General features: G+C 38.0%; 1 protein-coding gene across 3 annotated transcripts in view; it reads left to right on the plus strand.

The window, feature by feature from the left end:
- The window catches only part of MRPS27 (mitochondrial ribosomal protein S27), a 47,764-nt gene that overhangs the window by 765 nt on the left and 31,706 nt on the right, over positions 1-15,293 (plus strand). For 2 of the 3 annotated variants that reach the window (XM_074813037.1, XM_074813036.1), the window contains exons 2-4: positions 1,300-1,377; positions 7,188-7,258; positions 9,228-9,286. In XM_074813037.1, coding sequence (XP_074669138.1) covers positions 1,300-1,377; positions 7,188-7,258; positions 9,228-9,286 — 208 coding nt within the window. Of the gene's footprint in view, positions 1-60; positions 79-1,299; positions 1,378-7,187; positions 7,259-9,227; positions 9,287-15,293 lie in introns of those variants that run through there. The other variant, XM_074813035.1, reaches the window with a different exon arrangement.

The following is a 15,293-nucleotide window of genomic DNA, read 5'->3' on the forward strand; positions in this document are numbered from 1 at the left end:
TGCTCAGGCACTGGAACCGCTCAGGCACTGGAACCTGCGTGAAGAACTCAAACCTGACCTCCAGCTTACCTGCACAAAGTACTGTCATGCAGACAGTTGCTTGTGCTATAGCAAATAGTTCTTTAAACCATTGTGTTCGTTAGTGGCATCTTTTGCTGTGAATAAGCATACGGAAGTTTATCCTAAAAAACCCAAACCCCAACCAAACAAAAATACCTCATTTTCTTACTTTCTAACTCTTTGGTAAAGCATTGTACGTATTCTTATAGTGTGACTGCAGAATTCTGTGTACCAGGTCTTTTTGACAAAAATTTGCAAAGATGTTCAGAGCTGGATGTCTGTGTATAATTGCATGTCAGAAGGATGATAATGAGAAAAATTGTTTCACACTCAAGAATAAAAAACTTCTAGTGGTAGCAGGTAGATTTTCAGGTAGAGGCTTTAAGGTAGTTGCTAAGAATTCTGTGTAGCATAGTAACGTCTGTTTTTAAAATATTTCATGTTTCTTAACATTAATTTCTGCATGTATTCTATGTCTTCTGTCTACAAATTTTATCCAGATGTTCCTCATTGATCTTCAGGGCCTTATCATCTGTGAGTGATGTACAGATGTGGTTTGTTCTTTCAGTTGAAACAATTTCCATTTTGTTTCAAAAGCTAGAACAGCATCTTGAGCAGATTTCAGAGGCAGTACAAAGAGTGTTTAGAAAAAAATTTCAAAAACATTTGAGTGAAGTCTGCAATTCACAGGAGATGCAAAAAACTGAGGTGATAAAAAATAGAATATTTCCAGAGGAGCATCTACCTTTCATTTCCAGTGAGACAAATCTTTACAGGTGGAAAAAATAACCTTCCAACAACAGCTGAAAAGCCTTTTTCTGCATATTCATCTTTTTTGCTTATGCTTTTATACATATATTTAGCCAGTTGCTAGCATTTGGTGAAAAAGTTTTGTGTGCACAAAGCAGCAGTCCTTTATTGTTGTTTGGGGTTTCTTCTACCTTTACAAATTTATCATTTTCTTAAATACAGAATTCAGGTTTGGGAATGTTTGTTTCACACTGAAAAAAAACTTCTAGGGAAAAGCTTTTCTGTTCTAAAAATGACGAGGTAATGACTCATCCACATACAGGGAATCTAAACTGTTACAGTAGCTGCTGCTGACAGGTGTGCCATAAAGACAGTTTAATGCATCTGACTCAGTAAATGTGACAGAAAAGGGCTATATCTAATAAAGTGTTAGTTTGTTTAGAGATGTCTGACTTACCTGACTTATGTAGTGATTTCTTTCTTCATTAGGTAGAAGATCTCTTCTTTCTGCAGCCTACGTGGACAGCTCAAAATGGGAAAAGAGACAAAAAGAGAGTCATAGCCTGGGTGAGAAAACTTTGTTTCTTTTTCTCCACTTAGGCTAATTAATTTCAACCTGAACTCATTTTAGACTAGCTCATCATCTATAAATACTTAAAAATAAAAAAATGTGTGGAGCAAAATGCTTCTGAGGTACTATGTCAAAATCTGCCCAGCATGTTAAAAATCTGTCATATATATTCATACTATAATGCAGAAACAAGTTAGAATTTGCCCATTTAATGAATATTTGGGTTCTACAGCTGATTTTTTTCTTTCACAAAATCCAAAGTTTTTATGAATGACATAGTTTTGTGTCTGACTGTCTCCAAATGTTCTCTCCGTTGACATTGTTTTAATTGTAAAGCAGTGCAAAAGAAGACCTATAAGTATCACAGGGCATTCCTGTTTAAAAACATTTTTTTAAAAGAACATCTTCATCAGAGTTTTGCAGGAGGGAAAGTTACATTTCTTATTGAAATTTTAGATTTTTCTTTTGGGGAAAAATGAAACTAAACATTTTTTTCCCAAGAAGTTATACATTAAACTGTATCTGCATGTGGTACTGAGATCTCTTGTGTGAATTTCATAGCTAAATTCTTTGGCTAGATTACATTTGAAATGACATTCCACCATCTTTTTGGTGACTGTGTTAAACAGAAAACATCACGCAAAACATGTTTCCATGGTAAAGATACATATGGATTATTTTGTACCACAGGTGTTTTGGAGACCCTTAATGCAGAATCTTTGTCTTCTGTTTTCCATTGCTGTGCCCCTGAACTGTATTTGTTAATTGTAACACAGATTATGGGGCTGAAAGAAGAATCAGAAGGTGAATTTCAAGGGCTTTTGTCAGGCTGGAAGACAAAATGATCAGAGTGGTGTTTTTTATGCACTAATTTGTTTCTGTTATTTGCCTATAAACAGCTAGGTTGGTATTGTCAACATGTTTTACTATACATGGGCCAGAAACAGCCGGTGGATGCTCACGACTGCAGCTTGGATCCTGCAGAGACTGTTAATACCTTGTAACCCTTCAGTGTCAGTAGGACTGTTCATGCAGTGTTTTTTGGCCTGGAGCCACAGACTAGTGCCCAGGGATGCATTTGAACCAGTCACTTCCAGATGAAAAAGACTTCTTATTTTGGCAGACGTCACAGGCAATAGAAATGTACTGTAGAAAAAAATGTTGTGCAAGTGCTGGTACAGTCTATGTTTGGCTTTCCCCAGGCCTGGCAAGACCTTTTGTGACTGTTTGGCAAGCACAGTTCTTGTGGCTGCTCTGCCGATGATCTTGATCCAAAGCAGATGTCTGTTCCATGCTTTTCAAAGGCCTGCTTTGCATTTTCATTTTGTGTTCACAGAAAAGAGAAAACAAGTTAACACGGTGTCAGCTATATTAGCATTTTCAAAGAGGAGACAGCCCTGCAGACTTCTGCTCTGTAGCTGTCAGTTGTATGCTTGCACATAGTATCTTGTCTGTAGTAACTGGTGATTGTAGCTAGAGTGAATTCCTTGTGTTGAGGAGATGCTCTTTTACTTGTGTATTTCAAACACTGTTTCAGAACTGTTATTCTGCAAAACTATGTTGTGAGAATACCTTTAAAGGAAAAAGAAGTATTTTTGGTTTAAAGTCAGTTCCATTTCTCTGCTAGTGATGTGGTGCCTTCCTAGACTCAAACTCATTTACTGTGTCCATAGAAAATATGCTTTATTCTCTTCTCAGTAGTCTCAGTTTAGCATTCCAAACATGAATGAGTTTAGCAAACTTCAGTACTGAAAAAAGTGTGGGAAAGAACAAAGACTGTATTTTGTGTACAGAAGCACATTTGTTCAAAAAGGTAGGAATTGAAAGTGTGTTAATTTGGAATTTACAGTTTGCTTGCTGGTAGGAAGATACGGGTCTTGAAGTAATTTGGACTCATTAAAATTAAGTGTCAAGAAAACGGGAGGCATGGCTGGACTTCGATTCTCTAGTGTTTCAGTTGGTTCATCACTAACAAGGAAAATTAAGTGACAGTAAGCATCTTTATGAGAAGAATAGCAATTACCAGAATCCCAGGGGACAGAAGAATCCAAGTGAGATAGGAAATGTCTTTTTTCATTAGAAAAACTTGTGGTACCCAAAATGGCTCATTTGCAACACCAGGTGGCAGTGCTGCCTTTACAGACTCGAATACTTTCTTTTCAAAGCCTTCTTTGGTACAAAGCTGTTCTTTCCAGAAACTGACAGGGATGTGGAAATACTGAGAAACATGAAACACATAAATTTGTAAGGCAGAGTACTTGCCTCGGCCTTCCTTTATATTTTAATTGGATTTTTAAAATTAATCAAGACTTTCTTTATATAGAAAATGAAATATTAGCCTGTAAGTTAAGGTATTAGCTCTGCCCATCATTCCCAGGACAGGTAAACTTTGCGTCACAGTTGTATCCGCTTTCCTGTTGCTGCCCCATCACTGGCTTTCAACCGTGTTTGGGATGGACCACTTCTAAGCATAACAGGGTAGTGACCTTACATGGTGGCCAAATGTTCCACTTTTTGGTGTGGCTATGTGCTATGGATAGGTACACAGTGTGAATCAAACTGAAACTGTTGATTTCCTAGGCCACCAAACTGGTATTAGTTGTCATAACCACTGACTTGGAAGGTGAGGGTCACTATTTTCCCAGTCATTGTCCTGAATCACCCTGTTGCAGGCAATAAGACACTGAGTTGCTATAAAAAAATGAAAATAAAAGTGAACATGGAATCTCAGATATCAGTATTGTAGACACAACTGTGAAGTTGTGTCCAGAAGTTAAATGACCTCAGCTCAGACTTACGGTTTGTTTTGTTAGTTTGTTTAAATCCATGAGATTCTGCAATATGCAGAAATATGTTTTTAGAGAAATTATTAAGTTTTTTAAAGTTGCATCTTGTAGAAATGTATTTTTAGGCAATGTGTATGACAGTTTATATATGCTAGTGTCCTCCTTGGTAATGACTATCAGATAAAAGCATTTGCAGCATATAAGCATATATCTGTTAGAATGTGCATAGAATTTTGCTTTGGCCATTAAAACATTTATTTGGTTTATATGCCAGTGTGAGCGCTCAAGTTTTACTACCAACAGTGCTAGGAAACTTGGACATTCACATTCTTGCATTCTGGTACTTCTGTTGGGATGTTTTTAACTAAGAAGAAGCTTGAATCTTGGTTATTGAATAGCAACTTGTGGAGCAAACTTGGTTTACAAAAGGTAGGTGAATTATTTCAATTCATGAATATGAGAAAAAAAGTCTGGGTCTAGGTGCTCTTCACAGAAAACAAACAAGGAAGTAATTAGTCGCTGCAAATTATTCTATCTTGAAACTACAGCAGAAACGGCAGCAGAAACAAAGCTAAATTTCTCATTAGCTTGATTTGTCTTCTATTCTTTAATGTTTAATCAGCTTTCATTTTATTGTGACTCTTATACTGGAGCTGATAGATAAGTGCTTCATGTTGTGTTCCATGCTGAAGTTCTGATAGGGAGTTCCAGCTTTGCAGACAGCATAAAAGGTCAATCATTGAAATCCTGTGTGTGAACTCTCCCAGAGGCAGCCTGTGTATAAATGGCTAACTGTCTTGGGATCTTGCACTCATAACACTGTATTCATTTGGTTTATATTCTATTTAGGCACTCAGTGTTTCCTGAAATGGGGTCTTCATCTTCATGAGCACCTAGACAAAGGTGCCAAGCTCAGGGGTTGAGTATGGCCCAAAAATGGTCTTGGGTAGCACCTTCCAGTTTTCAGAGGGTAGCGAAAATAGTTCTGGAATAGATAAATGAACTCCCAACCCGTGCAGCTGTCTGTCTCAGGTCCACATTGCTATGTCACAAAACATAGCAGATTTCAGAGTGAGTACTTTTTTCCAGCTATCTTGAAATGCGTATTGAAGAATGTTGAATGACAGTTGGCTTAGTATATTTAGGCAAGGATCTAGCCAGTTCTTAGTTCCTGACAATTTGACTTGACCGCAGCATCCGCTCACTCTGGCTTCTAGAACTACTGGGAATGCCCCCAAAGTCTTTACCTACGTGCTCCATCATGACCTTTGTGAGTGCTGGAGGGACAGGTAGTATAGAGTCAAATACAGACACTTCTTGAAAGGATATTCCCACAGAAATTTCTTTACCATTAAAAAAGTTCATCCAGTGTTTTAGTGGTTATCTGGTATAGCATGGCCTTGGTGGACCACATCAACTCAGTGTCCTGTGTTGTATTTTGTAGGAGCTGGTACTTCCCTCAGTAACTTTGCCCCAGATTTCCCTCTGTCTTTATGGTCATGAAATGCTCGCCTTCCCTCAGCCAGAGATGAATGCTCTTTTTGTGTTTTGAAGAACACCTTAGAATGCCTCAGGAAGAAAGGTGTTATGTAAACATGAAATACTGCTGTGTGGCAGACAGCAGCATTGTACAGACAAAGAGTCAACCATTTTATTCCAAATCAAGACTCTTATCATTTTACTGCAGCAAAAATCTTTGCATGTGTGTTGTATTTTGAGAGAGTACCTATAAGGTCAGTGTAGCATTGAATGCCTTTTGTACTGTTAGAACTCTGTACCCCTCAGTATTTACTGGCAGTACAGGTCTGTTTTTAAAATGATGAATAGTGATATCACTTGTTTTGTGGACAGAATGTACAAGGACTGCATCCCTCAGAGACACGGTATGTTAACTGGTGCAGTGCTGCTTTCTGCCCCTGTCAACTTTGCCAGAGTAGGAAGGCTTAATCAATTCTGATGTGATGATGCAAGTTTTGCTTACCTCACATTTCACTGACAGCTGTGGAGGTTGGATGACCTTTTTGGAAAATGGATTGTAAATTAAGCCAACCCATCATCTCTTGAAGGATGGGCAATGGGACTAATTGAGAGATGTCAAAAGAGAGGCTGATTTAGCAAGAGTTGTAGTCTTGGGGTGCAAAGGATAAAGCAAGGTGCTAATGATGTGGAGAGAGTATGTTGGATTCCTGGTTCTGGACAATGCAGGAGAATAGAAAAAAAAGACTATGATTGAAATCTCTAAATATTATAGGTTGGATATCATCAGTTCATGTCTCAGCTAAGAATCAAATGGCTGACACTAAGCATACAATAAACAGCTTACTCAGTTCCTGAGTCATCATTATTTTCCAGGAACAGTACAAAACTAAAACTACAAATTAAATTAATTTAACTTCCAATTAAATTCATTAAATGCAATGGTTGGCTGCTTGTTCAACATTCAGAATCTTGAAGTTCCTCTATGGTCAAATTAATACTGTTATAGGACTGCTGGAGCAGAATGCTATAAAGTTAATAAAGTACTGACACAGTGCCCAGTTTGGTTAGCAGGATTTCTTTGGATTGCTGTTTGTGACTGCGGTTTATCAATATGATACTGCTAGTTTCTGTATCTCATTGTTTTACCCTAAAATAAAGGACAGACCCATGCCAAAAGCACTGTCCAGCATATGCTAAGCTTGAAAGCAAGTGTGAATTTTAAGGACATCTGCTCAGTTTTTTTAGATGAGTTATGTTAGTTATACTGATTTCATTCAATACATTATAGGGTAGTTTGCTTTTTCCCCCTCTTCTTTCTAATAAGTTAAAAAAATGTTGAGAACCTTTCCATGTATTATTTTCTGATGAAGTATTTAACAATAATCGAATGTATTGTTTTCATACAGTTTCAAAATGAGATGTTAACAAGGAACGAGAATTTGATTTCGTAGACAGAGGTTCCATTTTAGGTTATATGATGGCTCTGCAGATTTTCCTGTAATGCTAGTTGATTAAACATGCTTTTTTTCTGTTTTCTTCAGCTGACTTAGCCCACTTAATGGACAGAACATATGAAAGAAAGCTGCCTGTCAGCTCTTTGACAATAGCCCGGGTAAGGAAATAAAGCCCAGTCATAAAGTGATGGAAATGACAGTGGAATGCTTATGAAATCAAGTGAGCTGAGAGGGGATAAATGGTATTGCCTCTGCTGGGAGTTTTGAGATTGCAAATGTCTTCTTATACTGTTAAATTGCTGTGTAAAGCTGTCTTATTGTTACTTTGTACTCATCGTTAGTACCTGGACTGTAGGGTCTTTAAAACAGAAATAGGGATTTTTTTCTCAGTACAAATCAGGCCTCACCATTACTGGGCTATGTATTTCCCTAATGTATATTTCCTGCCTTCCCGTGGTTTCTGTCTTAGTGAGAACTTCACTGCTCCCTCAGACCCTTTCTAAAGAACACATGCTGCTAAGGGAATGGAGTGAATTAGCACACTGCCTGTCTGCATGCATCTTCCTCTGCTTCCAGGCTCCTTTCAGAGTGAGGCAGAGGTGGATATATTTTGCCTCTGTAGTTTTCTTTCCTTGCCTCAGCAAACTGAGGCAGGACAAATGCTAGTGTGGGATAAGTGAAGCCATTATTTTTACTGGGATTAGTAACCAGTTCCATCCTCAAGATGGGTTAATCTGGAGAGGGGGAGTGAAAGCAGAGGTGTGAGATGTGCTTTTAAGTTCCCTGTGTGAGTGTACTGAAGAAGGAGACTGTATCACTTGTTTTTTTTTTAAAAAAAAACCAACCTAGTTTCAATCTTCAAAATTATCCAGAAAAGCTGAGTCACCATCCTGGTACCTCAGTAACCATTAATTAGGACCATTGGCACCATTAACTGAGGAGTCACAGAATATTTTATCCAGTTACAAGATTAAGCATTGATACAGATCAGGCATTGCTGATCATTGCTTCTGAGACAGCATCCATGGGCAAAATGGGTGTTTCCTCTCCCTTTTATTACTTAATCAGCTTTATTCCTTTCCTTCACGTTCCTGGTTTGGGCTGATCTCTTCCCTGGAGAAGTGGCATTTTCAGATTGTCAAACAGCCCCACTTTCCAATACCAGGAGCTCACATCAGATTCTTATTTTCTAAAATACAAATAAAGTGTGCAGGCATGCTATTGCCACACTCAGAAGACGAGACCTACACGTGTACAGCATGCAACGAGAGTTAAGAAACTGGAGAACAAGTACCAGTCAGCTGAAACTATTATTTTTAGCTAATGCTTAGGATAAGGAGAAGTACTGACCTTGAGAACATGCTGTTTATGTATTCTGAGCTAAAGGTATTATATTGGGAAGACTCTGGAGTGTTCCAGCATCTTTATGCTTATGTTAGTAAAACCTACAGGGAAACAGGATTCACTGTTACCATAAGACAAAGTCTGGTTGAAAACTTGGCTTTTATTTAAATAGTTGATAGCACTGGGAATTTTGGAAGATTGCCTGGAGTAGACAAGCTTTTAAATGAGAGGAAAATTGTGCTTTACAGCAGAAAATTTTTTTCTTACTGTTATTTGTATGTGTGCTGAAATACAAAATGCTGTTACCCCCTTCCTTCAGAATTTACAGTATGAATAGGCACAACCGGGAAATTTTGGGGAAAAGAATACTTTTTAGAAAGAGAAGTAAGGCATGTTGAGACTTAGTCAAAATTGGGAAAAAATAAAGGAACTGAATGTATTCTTAAATTAAAGGATGTGATTAAAGAGCAAAAAATTCAGAGAGGAGCAGCAAAAATATAGGGTACTGAGCTATATGAACATAATTCTCAGATGGTCTCCATGTTTTCAAGCTGCATGTCATTTCTTAGATGAGGAGGGAAGTTGTCTCAGTTTAAAAAGATTTGACTTCTAGCAGTCTAGAAGAAACCTGAGTTAGGAGCAAGCAAAGCCTTGAAGACCTCCAGTACTGTCAGACACCTAAATATGCCAAACAAATATGTTTTATTTATTGAAGTGGCATTTGTTTCTAATATGCTTTGTGAATGCTCCCTCTGAAGCTTTTATTTCTTATTTTTTAATCAGTTTGTTGACAACATTTCTTCACGAGAGGAAGTGGATCAAGCCGAATACTACCTTTACAAGTAAGCATCTTTTCTCCCCGACATGAACTTTGAGACATATAAGTAAATACCTTGAAGGCTTGCCCTTTTAAGACTGATCCTTTCCAACTTACTGGCTTTGATTTATCTTTTGTAAAATACTGTGCCTCTACTTGTCTTACAATTCCTAGCTAAGGGCTGAGGGCCCTTGTGGTAACTTCTCCTTTGCTACGGCTACCCTCCTTCTGAACCTCTGGCATTGACTCCTGTCAAGCATATTAGTCTGAGCCACTGAACAGTTAATACGAACTCCAGCTATGATTTACATTAGAGATGCTGAAATAATAAGGCATTATGTTTACAGTTTTTCTTTCTGATATAAGTAATAATTTAACTAAAGTGGCTATATGCATATTTGCCTGTGTAAGTGTAGGACTGAAGAAAGCTTGTTTCCTTAAAATTAACAGAAATGAGAACGGGCATGTTGTGGTAATGAGCAAGTCAGAAAGCTAAATGAAGTATAGTTTTGGTTTTTATCCCCTTATTGCTTTAAGTTCCCCAGGTAAGCTGTGTAGTTCACCTTATGCATGGGTCGTTAGGGTTTTCTGCAACTGTTTTTGTGCTGAGTGAAGTGTACTGGCTACCTTTTTTGCTAGTGTCAGGTTGAATGCTTGCTTGCTTCAGGTCAATACATCTCGATATCAACTTTAAGAAGGCAATAATTCTTGCTAATCACTAAAATAAATTAGTCCTTTTATGGATGGTTGCACATATTTTGAGAGCTAGGTTTCCCAATGGAGAAGGTAACTCATCCTATTAAAGTGGATGAGAGAGCATGTTTACAAGTAATGTCAGGTTGTTATTTGTGAGTAATAATGATTGTTATTTTAATGAAGAAGTTTACTGGATGGCTGTTTTAAGTATATGCATAGCTGTAAGTGCATGACTGTGTTAGACTTCAGATCTCTGTGATTCTCTGGAACTACTGGTGTAGTACCTCAACCTCGGAGCTTCAAGATGGAAACAAGAGAAACCCAATTTGCTAATACTAGCAATATCCTGTAATAAAAAAATAAAAGGGGAAAGAAGAATCTCTCACAGAGAGAAGGTTAGTGGAGCTTTCATTCCTTCTAATCAAGATTTCATTAGGCCTGTTAGAATCAGTCGTCAGAAATGAGTTTTCCATCCTGCAACAGGTGAGATGAAAATGGGAGAAAGTAAAGCCAGTTTAAGGTGAGCCCTCATTTTTGTTTTACAGATCTGCTATTAGTACCTTTTGCTAACATTCTTGAAGATTGGAATGTACATAATATGCATTGTGCCACACAGACTTACGTTCTCTCTGATGGAGTCGGGCCCTGTAGGGTAAGGGGTGCCAAGAGACCTTAGAATGCCTTGACACCAAGGGGAAAGTGGTAGTTTAGTTGCTGAGACTCAGAATGGTACAGATAAAATCCAGATAGCCAGAGTGAGATGTTCATACGTAATGTATCTTACAGGTTCTTTCTTCTTGAAAACAAGGTTCAGAGAGGGTGTCAAAAAATTAGAAGCATAGAAAACATGCCATAGTAAGAGGGAGAGAATTGAATGGGAATCTCTAACATCTAAATATCCTCCGCACTCTTCATCTGTGCCTGGTTAGTACATCAGTTTAAAATACAGAGGTTTATCCTTAAAAACACTTTCTAAAGGAGAAATTTGCAGTTCAAAAATAATTACAGTTATTTACTGTTTCTCTAAGAAATAATTCTCCTGCGGCTGGTGAGAGTATAGTTATGTGCACATCAAATATGATCATTTGTAATTGATACAGATTTAGTAGTTTGTGTGGAGAGAATAGAGAGGTACTGATGTGTCACGTGTCTCGTCAGACTTGCTTTGGTTGGAATTTTGCTTGTAATGCTGCTTTGTTTTGGTGTTGCAAAATGCTTAATCTTTTGGTGATGTTAGCATCAGTTTTCCAGGAGACTTCTTTCCAGCATGATCTGTGAAACTATTCTCAAAATGCATTTATATGCAGGTAGTGAAACAGTGTAGAGAAGTCTGTAATTCATGTGAAAATGTAAAAATCCCAATTATAACACCAGCTTCCCTTTCAAATGAAAATAAGTGTGCTAGCTTCAGGAAATAGGAGATGTGGTTGGTATCCGCAAAGGCCCCTTTTATTGTTCTTTACATTTTGCACTTAGGCTGGAGTTCAAATGAAGGACGTGTTTATAACGATATCTCTTTGCAGCTGGGATGATGTTTGACACAGAAAAAGTACAGCAAAAGTGGCCACGCCATGAGACATAAAGGAGGTGATAGAGAGGGAGAGTTAAGAAACAGAGAAGCTTTGACAAGAAATCTCTTTTTCTGGTTTAATGAGAAACAGTTCAAAGCACAATTTTTGTGCCTTATGTAAGGAGCGTAAGCTTCTAAAAAAGAGAAAAGCAGCAAAAAGCTTTTTTATATCTTCTAAGGTATACAAATTCATTATGAGCAAATGGCATGTACATGGCCTGGTAAGTTGTCTGTATGTGCATTTGCTTGAACATAAACAAGCAGAATGCTCCCAAAGCCCTGTGTTTTTCCCCCTTATAGAGTATAAGGTGGTGGTTCTGATGTCTCTCCCTAATGTTGGGTGCCTCTGGCAGTCAGAGGTGAAGGGTAGTCAGTTCCAAGGCCCCTGCAAGGTTGAGAGATGTTCCTTGTACAAAAGGGCAAACTGTGGGAAGAATCACAGGGAACTAAATGGCATTTCCATGCTTGCTGTGTGGGGTTTTCCTGAAAACGGGAGTGCCAGAACTTGTAATTGTAAGCTTTGTAGACTGGAGTCTTTCCTTGTAGTGTGTCAGGCAGAACATGGTTTCAAAAAGTAGTCTTCTGGAGCATTACCATAATGCATTTAGGGTCCTGAAATACAATATATGTATTGTATTTAGACCTGTTTCAACTTTCCATCTGTTCAAAGCAGTGGATCTCCAGCCATACTGTCTTCACAGAGGATCTTGAGCTCTCAAGAATAGCTGTGTGAAAACTGCTATGCTACATTGTGGAACTTGTCAGTAAGATGGTAAAGGCCATTTTGAGGCATGATGTCATGCGCTTTCAGTGCTCCTCTTTTTGTTCTCTTCTGAATACCTCCCCCCCCCCTCTGTTAGTTAACTGTCAGACTTTAAGAAACTCTTTCATCTCCTAGGATCCCAGAAGAAATTCTAATCAGAATGCAGAGCACTTTCAGTGAGATCAAAGACCTGCAGTTCACTTTACTTTGTCCTGTCTCACTGAGATGTCACTATTTCACACGTCAGGGTGTTTTTGGTATGATAGAAACAGCATAATGGAGAGAGGTTTTGTGGTGAGGTAACTCTGCTGATTCTGTATGCAGGTTTTATGCCAGCAAAGATTTTCAATGTGTTTGAAAGCAATTGTAGAAGTTTTATGTTGAGATTCCTCAGGAGGATTTTTAATTGCATTAAACCCATGACCCACTGTGTAGAAAAAAGTATATATGCTGTCTGTAACATGTAAATGTTTGTATGTGCATGTGCTCTGCAAATTCTTGCGTAATCTACCTAGGTTTTTTCATTGTCTTTCCTTGATTGATAATTGCTTTTTTGGAAATGGAGTTATTGCTGCAGATTTCAGGATTTATTACCTGGGGTTGGTACTTGATTATAATCACGAAATGGGACAATAGCAAACTGTTAGAAGTTATTCTTAGATATGCTGTACACCTTTCGTGGTAGCAAGTTACAGTTTTGAGGCCTGATTTCGGCCATTAAATCATTTTGAGACTATAGTGGTCTCCATATCTATGAAATTGTGCTTATCCCTTATAATGCCAGTCTATCAGTAGTTAGTCCAACATCACATGCAAAATAAGTTTCACCTGCACGGCTTCCAGCTGCTTGTCTGTTCTGTGGATGCAGAAGTTGCAGTTTTTGATACTTTCTTGCCAAGCAAGCAGTTTAGCAGCTGAAAATGTTCAGTTAGAGTATTGATTGTAATAGATGATCACAATGTACAAAAAAAAAAAATTTACTCCTGAAATATACTTTGCATGGCATTCATTCCCACTAATATGATATTTTGTTTCTGTATATAAATCTACTGGATGTAATGAATATCATTAACTTGTTCCAGCACAAATGGAAAAAGGAGAAGAGATGTAGACACAATCCTACAACGTATTTAATTCTTCCTTTGAGACATTTTCATTGTTCTAAGGCTGTAGCTGACATAGACTTCATCAGTTCATCAGGTGTTGGCTTTCACTCCCTCCAGAGAAATATATGGGTTTGAAAAAAAAGAGGTATGAAAATAAATTGAGTCAGAAATATCTGCCTATTACTCAAGTTATGCAGTAGTTATGTTTTGAAATTATACTGAGAAGTGGTGCAAGCATCTGAGAGAAAAATACACTTCATAGCCAGAATGGTATGTTTTACCAGTTTGGACACCTGCCTCAGCTGAGCAATCCAGAATAACTTCATTTGCAAAAGATCTGGACTGCTCTTTGGCAGGTTGGGAGACACAAGGAAGGGGAGCACCAGAGAGATTTTACCTCATTAGAATCTTTCAGTAATTTGCGCATAAATGACAGCAGTATCTGTGTTTAATGAATGCTATTGCATTACGGTGGCCCGTGTGTGTTTCTGCTTCATGGGAAGAACTGTTGGTCACTATCCAAGCCAGTGCTGTCAGATGTAAGTGTTGTGGTCTTAGAGACTCCACACTGCTCTTCTGGCTCCAGCATTCACTCATCTCTGCACAGAGTGGCACATGTGCTTACTTTCCCTGTCATCTTTCAGGGTTTCTCTGTTGGCATTGTCTGTCCATGGTTTGTCAGAGTATGAGCTATAGGAATCTTTGGAGAAAATAACTAGCAACTACATTTTGGAGCCCAGAGCCAAATTTCAACAAGCCTAATCCTGTAACCACATCTCATTCAGGTAGATGTGCTCAGTCAGTGTAACTGTGCTGCAAAGTGGGGGAGAACCATCAATAAAGATACAACTCTGAAAAGCATTCAGAAAGATTTCTTCCTGTAATACAGGCCTTTTCAGTCATCTGCTTTTCATAGTTCATCTGTCCTTTTGTATATGCTTTCCTTTAAGCTTGGCAGAAACTGGACAAGAATTTTTTAGGCACTGCATATAAAATCAGAAAAAGTTGGAAGACTTTCCTTCAGCACTGATCTTTTCTTTTTTCATGTTGCCAACATTAAAGGGATAAGTGTTTGGATTTTAAAAGCCTTTCTATTTAAAAAAAGGGAAAAAGTTTCTTTTACAAACAGAATGCATATATCAACCTTAGGGCCCCCCCCCCCCCCCAATATTTCTGAAATAGATAGATAAATCCAGTCAGATTCAGAAATGGAAAGAACTGACTTAGTCCACACCCTATGTAGATCTATTTTTCACTTAGTATTGGGAGAAAGGCTTTCATTGCTATTCTTGCAAGAAAAGAATATTAGAAGAATCTCCCTATCTTTCAATCAGTTTCTTGCCAACAGCTCAAAGCATTCTATCTTAGTAGATAGTATTGGAAATAGACTGAAATACAACGTGAACAGTTAACTACTTAGAACCTTGAATGTTGTACTCTTTATGTGTTGAAGGAGAAAAGGCAATTTTATCTCAGGATTTGACTCAAATTCACCTTAAAGGTCAATTTCACTATATTCAGAGGCATTCTAAAGGTTGTTTCGAAAATTCCTGCACCAGCAAAAAGCCTGTCTGGAAGCAGACATGCAGAAAGTAGTGTTGGCTCTCTAGTGTCCTGATGTTAGGTATATGAGTTGCATAGCCTGCCACAGCTGTTTTGTTGAAAATACATCTTGCATTGCATGTATGTATTGTAAAGCTGATCCACTTACCTGGGTTTATCAGGATTTTCTGTTTTAATTGTTTTCTCTTATTTGTAACTAAAAGTAATGCTTATAAGAAAGTGGGAGTGGAGATCCACTAAGAAGGGGAAATGTTTTGAAACATTACAGGACGTACTACATTGTAGGTTAGCATGGAAAGGGATTTGTGTCTGTCTGTTTTCTGTTGATTTTTTT

Source organism: Strix aluco, chromosome Z, assembly GCF_031877795.1.
Source record: "Strix aluco isolate bStrAlu1 chromosome Z, bStrAlu1.hap1, whole genome shotgun sequence".
NCBI classification, from domain to species: domain Eukaryota; kingdom Metazoa; phylum Chordata; class Aves; order Strigiformes; family Strigidae; genus Strix; species Strix aluco.